Here is a 7,520-nt window from a genome sequence, read left to right on the forward strand (position 1 = left end):
TTCGTTAAAACGTTGCTCTATCTTGAATAACAAGCTTATTACATGCGAATCCTATTGGGAACCTACCGAACTCATGATACTTGTTTCCATTCCTTAAAATGTTGCTATATATTGAAAAGCACACTCATACAAGCATGTCCTATTGGGAACTCACTGAAATCGCCTAGAAATTTTGATTCCATTCGTGGAAATTTTTCTATATCCCGAACAGTCTATTTATTACTACTGAGGCCTATTGGGAAGTAACCTAATTCTCCACGTGATTGAGATTCGGCTCACCAAATTTTGATAAATCTTTAAAAGTACACATATTACAAGAGCCTGCTACTGGGAACTAACTGAATTCACAAGGAAACAGTGTTTCAGTTCGTTAAAACGTTGGTCTATCTTGAATAACAAGCTTATTACATGCGAATCCTCTTGGGAACCTACTGAATTCACCATGATACTTAGATTCCGTTCCTTAAAATGTTGCTATATATTGAAAAGCACACTTACACAAGCATGTCCCATTGGTGCCGAGGTCGGCAATCCTGGAGTTTCCAAGTATCCCTGGGGGGACCCGTGTTGAGGACTCGTGTGTAAAGGAGACGTCATGGCGAACAGAGACACAGACACATAGAGAGTGTGGTCAGCTGTTGTAACTTTACTGAGAGAGCATCCTACAGTTATACACAATTTTCATTGTAAAACAATCTTGGACCATGGCCAAGAACATTTGAATTTTCTGAAAAGAGGTATAGCTTGCTTTTTTTTTAGACGAGCTGCAGTCAGCCAGCCTAGAGTAGTTCTCCGTTTGTCACATCAAGGAGGAAGTTTCAGGGGACCGCAAGTCTGGCATATCTTATGCCATCAGGTCTGTGTACCTATTTCTATCGCTCTAGTTAACCCTTTGATCCCATCTTTGTTAGTCCTGTAGATGTACATCTAAGGCTTGGGGCAATAATATTGTATGTCCGTTCCCTGTCTAAAGTATCTGATGATCTGTGACCTTACCTCCCATTATTCTTCTTCTGAGAGCACACACCAAGGAGGACGGGCTCTTGTCAATCTTTCTGACCAAGGCAGTGACAAATACCTGACCCTATATCCATCCTTAGTAACCCACCTATCAAAATTCAAATCATATTCTCCAGTATATGGTAATGGAGCATCCGTTGGTCGATGCACATATGGTCCCCTGTAAGTACCTGGTTGTCACCACCTGTTTCTATACTCTGTAAAATTTTCATAGCCGACCCAAATCTCAAGGAATCATTTCTCAACAGTTCTACCAACACCCTAATAGAAGAAGCATCACTATCCTTATAAGTATAATTCTTTGTTAAATTTTTGATTTCCTTATCTATAAGAGAAGACATAATCTGCAACCTTGGAGTCCCTGTCATCAGAGGCTCTGTCTGCTGTAAAGAGGAAGCAGGAAAGCTTGTGGTATTAGTGATCAAAAATAGATCAGGACCTTCTGTCCTATTATTAAAGGAAGTCTCTGTCTTACCAAGATCATTCTCAGAATCAAACAAAGAAAAAATAAAGAAATAACTGCTGACTATGATCTTTCCCATGACCCAGATGCCCATCAGCTCAGAGCCAAGTTTGTAGCACGGGGCAAGTCCAGGTGCACATCTTCTTGGAGTCCGCCGCACGCAAGCAGGGGGCTTAACCACGTGTGGTGCGAACCCTCGAACCGGCTCCCACTCAGGCGTCATGTCTACCCTGGAGCTCGGTTATCTCTGCTGTAGGAGCGGCAGTTCCTCATTTTTATTTTTTAAAAGCACCAAATTGAGATCTGCTTGAACCTGGGCAATGGAATCTGTAAAGCATCGGAATATAATTGGGAAGATCATTAGTACAACAACAAGTAGTAAAATCCCAACTCCAATAAAAATAAAATATTGTGTCTAATCGATTGGATTTAATGATTTAACTCCATCCGCAAAGGATCTTGCCAATCCAGAGAGGTCCACTGCATCTACATGTTGCTTATTCATTTTTGTGATTAAGGACGTCAATTCTTGAATATTATAAGAAATGTTATCATCATCCCATATGTCTAGCAAATATGTTTTGGTCCTTTCTCATTTTTCTGTAGCATTATAAGGTAAAGGAGTCACACAAATAAATTCATAATTAGCGTGACAGCGTGTGGCCATCCTAGTCTTAATGTTTGTAACATCTCGTCCTAATTCTAATACTACCTCTTCTAGGGCATTTAATCTAGTTTCTAATTTCAAATCTATAATCTTCTCTTCTGATAATGGAAGGGTAACATTCTTATGGAGATCATTAACAAAAGTGGCAATCTGCATTTCCTTAACCAAAGCAGTAGTAGAAACAGCAAAAGAAGTAACAATAGCTATCAAAGCGGTTATACCTAGAATTAAGGCTGTTACAAATCTTTTTGCCCTAATCAAACCCGTAGCATACCTAATAGTCTGGATGGCAGAATCATCAAACCATGGCTCATCTCCCAAGTCTACCGGTAACAAAACATAAGGAGGTCTCCTGACAATCAATATAACAGATCCCGATACAGTGGAATCAATGCAATTAATCAGCTTGCATGATGTACACTTAATACTAAAAATAGATTCAACCTTATCTATGCTAATCAATTGTGGCAATCCTACTAATATTGCATAGGGATAGGTAACACAAGCAGAAACTGAAACAGCATCATAATCAGCAGCTCCTGTTTTCTTCAGCAAAAGTTTCTCACTAGAAGCAACCAGTCGGAACAGTTCTGGATGTTCTATCAGTGGTTTGTTCTGTCTATCAGGGAGGTCTCTGTGGAGTGGCTCCCAGAACCATGTCGGTTCTACCCACCCCGCATCATACCATCTTTTGATCAGTTTTCCAACTGGAGGCACGTAGTTCCCATAAGGTTTTGAGTTGGAGGAGAGATAATTGCTCTGATCTTTATCAGGTGAGGACATGGAGAAGTCCCAGAGAAGTCTAGCAGCGCCTAAGGGAGAGAATCTTACCCCATTGTCAGGGAAGGCACATGGAAGCCAGCGCGGAAAAACATTCTCATCTCCCTCCCAAAGGGCGTCCTTTTTAAATGCTGTTTTGTAATGGGGGTAGCGCGGCGGAAGATTCTTTGCTGTGGTATAATGTTGTCTTTTTTCTTCTTTATCGCTCACGGTGGTCATCCACAATTCCCACATACGCCGCCCATTGCCCTTTCCATCTGGTTTGATATTGTCCAAGGTGGGGGTATCTCTGTTAAACACCCTTTTTCCCACTTGAAAACAGCCCACTGGCACCGAAGGGGAGAAAGAGAAGCAAATTGGCAGAGAATCGGACTTTCCCTCAAAATCTACATAACCCGAGCTGTTCTTTAGAAGGTGAAAGTCAGGCGATCCCCTTATCACTAATGTTTGATTGGTTAAAACCTTGATGTGATCCGACACCTCCCACCCTACAGGATGTAATATGGGTGGCTTTGGTAAGTAAGCCCAAAACTTTCCCCTAAAGCTGTGGGCGCACTCATGACTCTAAGCATAGCCACAAACAGCAAGGTTGTCGTTTCCGGGGCATGTGTAGCCTTCAATACTTCCTTTGGCTGAGCTGTCAGGGTTTTAAGCTGTGTCCACGTCGGCGTCTGGCATGTTTTTGTTTTTGGCTCTAGGCGAGTCGCCTTGATCTTTTTGGCCAGGTTCCGCATTATCTGGCGGTTCGGCCTCTTTCGGCGTGGGGGACGGATGTCCGTTTCCTTTGCCTGGCCTGATGAGTCTGTCTGGGACCCAAATTGGTGATTCGGCATCCTGTGGGAAAACACAAGCATAGCCTCGTCCAGAGGCAATTAGCATATCTGGCCCCTTCCATAGGCCAGTTAATTGGTCTTTCCATCTGACCAGGGGTTTAGGAGCACGCTCCTTCTCCGCCCAATGCCTTTCGGTGGCTGTAAGCCCCTGGTTATCTGTATTTACATGATTCAAAACGAATAGGGAATGGCTAAGCAATTGATGGGGAGTTGTATACTTACCTGTTGACCTTAATCTGTGCTTTAATATTCTAATGTATACGTTCCACAATGCCTTGCCCTTGTGGGTTGTATGGAATTCCTGTGACATGGGCTATGTTCCACTGTTGATAAAAATGCTCTAAGGTTTTTGCCACATAGGCAGGTGCATTGTCAGTCTTTATTTTCTTCGGGATACCCATGTAAGAGAAACTCTGCACCAGGTGTTGTATTACATCTTTCACTGCCTCTCCCGTTCTGGCAGAGGCAAACACCATGTGTGAGTAGGTGTCCACTGTGACATGGACATAACTCAATTTTCCAAACTCTGATATGTGAGTCACATCCATTTGCCATAAAATATGAGGTTTTAATCCTCGTGGATTAACTCCCATCTTTAATGTATGTCCCCAATCTGGATAATGAGGACAAGATTTAATTATTTTTCGTGCCTGTTCACGAGTAACTTGAAAATGATATCTAAGTGTAGTAGCATTTTGATGATGTAGATCATGACTCTTTTAGCTGTCTCTACAGCCTGTATCATTTTTGTTAGTGAATCTGTTAAAGCATTTCCTTGGGCTATAGGACCTGGAAGCCCCGAGTGGCCCCTCACGTGCCCTATAAAATATTTATTCTGTCTCTGTTGAATAGATTCTTGTAACTGTTTTAATTTGAGATAAATCTTGGTTCTCGGCGACAGGACTGTCGACTCTATTTCCGGAAACAAGTTAAATATATATTTGGAGTCTGTGTAAAGGTTGAAAGCCTGTTTTACTTCTGTAAAAGCTATTAAGACTGTTTTAATTTCAGCCTGTTGAGCTGAATATCTTGAATTCTTCTTAATAATGGAGTCCCTATTTTGTATACACACCACTGATCGTCCATTTGAGGACCCATCAGTGATTATATTGATTCTATCTTCTAATGGAGTTTTAGAATATCCTCTGGGGAAAATCACCTCATTTTCTAATACAAAAGTTAAAACTGGGTCCTGAGGTAAATGGAAAATTATTTTCCCTGTAAAGCCAATTAAGGATATGATCCATTCATCATTTTTTTGTAATAATTGTTCTAGTTGAGCTTTATTATATGGGATGACAATAATATACACATTTCTTCTAAATAATTCCTTAGACCTGTGTCCTCCCTTGATAATCAATTGAGTGCATAGGGTATCATAAGAAACCAAAACTTTATGTGAAATATGAGGTAAATGAATCCATTCCAATATCCCATTCTGCCACAGGCAGGCTGTGGGGGTATAATTAATTTTTAGAATGTACAAGGACCACTCTTCAGCAGGATCCAAGCGTTGGACCCTTGTTAGAGTCAATTTTTCATTTACTTTGTTTAATGCCTCACAGGCCTCAATAGTCAATTGTCTGGTAGATATGGGGTTAGGATCTCCATTAAGTATCTCAAATAATGGTTTTAACTCTCCGGTAGTTATTTTCAAGTAGGGTCTGATCCAATTAATATTACCCAAAAGCTTTTGAAAATCATTTAACGTTCTTAGTCTATCATGTCTTATCTGTAATTTCTGATATGTTATATTATTATCTCTAATATTGGTACCTAAATACTTCAAATTATCATATTTCTGAATTTTCTCCTCAGAGACAATCAAGCCAAATTCCTTCAAAGCATTTACAAGGTCAAATAATTGTTGGTCCACTATGGCCCTCTGAGGGTGGGCTATCAAGATATCATCCATATAATGAATCATATATGAATTTTTACATTTTTTCTTGACGGAAGAAATGGCCTGATCCACAAATTTTTGACATAATGTGGGACTATTTTTTATCCCCTGGTGGAGTACTTTTCACTGATATCGTTGATAGGGTCGTTGGTAATTTGAAGAACACTAAAGGCAAATCTCTTACAATCTTTAGGATGTAACTTTATATTAAAGAAACAATCTTGTAGATCTATAATTATTACCTCCCAGTTCTTGGGGACTGCCACCGGGGATGGCAGTCCAGGCTGGAGGGCCCCCATGTCATGTATGGTGCTATTAATTGCCCTTAGGTCTTGTAGTAATCTCCATTTACCTGATTTCTTCTTTATAACAAACACCGGAGTGTTCCATGGGCTAATGGTTTCCTCTATGTGTCCTAGCCTCAATTGTTCCTGGACTAATTCCTGTAAAGCCTGTAATTTTTCTTCTTTTAGGGGCCATTGATTGAGCCATACAGGCTGCTCAGATCTCCACGATATTTGATCTGCGAACAGGTTGTCCTCAATGGCCCCCATCAAAAATCCTGTTCTGTTGTGACCAATTTTACATCCATGTCTTTCATAATGTCTCTTCCCCAGGGGGTAAATGGTAATGTAGGTATGACATAAGGCTGTATGTTACCTGTCTTGTTCTCATGTTCCCAAATCAGAGGCTCACTGCTTCTGGCTATTCCTGAGGCCATGTCTAAGCCCTGTAGGGAATTCTCTGTTTGATGGACGGCCCAATGAGAAGGCCAGTCTTTTCCTGAAATGCATGTCTTATCTGCCCCTGTGTCAAGAAGGCCTACAAACTTTCTACCATTAAGATAAATAGTGAGCATTGGCCTGCTTTCCTTGATTTCTTTGACCCAATGTATGTGGTCAGTAGATCCAAACTCTCCCAGTCCTCTTTCTGACTGGAGCACTGGATTGGGCAGCTTTAAATATGGCAAGAGTAATATCTGGGCGATACGCTCTCCTTGGTGTACGATGACTGTATGTTTGGTTGTTTTAACCATAATTTTTATTTCCCCTTGATAATCTGTATCTATGACTCCTGGAAGGACCTCTAGGCCCTTCTTATAGTTGGAACTTCTTCCTATAAGGAGCCCTGTAACTCCGTCAGGTAGAGTTCCCCTTACTGCTGTAGGGACTAAAACCGTCCCCTCTTCCATAGAAATGATGACATCGACCTTGGAAGAGAGATCTAAACCCGCGCTTCCGGGTGTAGTTCAGGAAGGCCATGAATAGTGAATGGAATGGCCTCAGGGTTTAACTCCGAGGTTTGACCTTTATTTTTCTCTCTTTGTATGGGGCTGAGAGGCTGCCCCTCATCTAGTTTTTTGTTTCTTCTTCCTTTTTATCTGTAATCAAATTTCTATCCTTGTCATACTTTGATCTACACTCACTTTTCCAATGCCTGCCCTTCTTGTAGCGCGGGCACAGGCCAGGAGGGGGGCGTTTGCCCTCCCCTTGACCTCTTTTGTAATCTTTTTTTAAATGTCCCACTTCTCCACATGAGTAACAAGTGGGGCCAGAGTTGTCCCTAGCATCGTTTCCTCCATATGTTTGTTTAACAAAGGCTGAGTACTTCTGTCCTCTCATGGCAGCAGCATAGGCTATCCCCTGTACCACTGTAGGAGAGGCATCTATGCAGGCCTTGACATAGTCCTGTATACTTCCCGTTTTTCTCACTGATCTTATAAGATCCTGGCATAGTGAATTAGCATTTCCCATGCCAATTGCTTTAAGAGCATTTTAGCCCCTTCTCCTGGGGGCATCATTCTGTGGATAGCTTCCTCCAGTCTAGAGACAAAGGTCTCATAAGATTCCTCAT

General features: G+C 41.4%; 1 protein-coding gene across 1 annotated transcript; it reads right to left on the bottom strand.

Moving 5' to 3' along the window:
- Positions 1–2,075: 2,075 nt before the first annotated feature.
- On the bottom strand, positions 2,076–3,763 carry LOC134487098 (uncharacterized). The gene is given in 2 exon segments (XM_063288688.1): positions 2,076–3,460; positions 3,463–3,763. Coding segments are annotated over 2 exon segments (1,686 nt in total).
- Positions 3,764–7,520: the final 3,757 nt, after the last annotated feature.

The sequence above is a fragment of the Rattus norvegicus genome, chromosome 5 (assembly GCF_036323735.1).
Source record: "Rattus norvegicus strain BN/NHsdMcwi chromosome 5, GRCr8, whole genome shotgun sequence".
Lineage (NCBI taxonomy): Eukaryota > Metazoa > Chordata > Mammalia > Rodentia > Muridae > Rattus > Rattus norvegicus.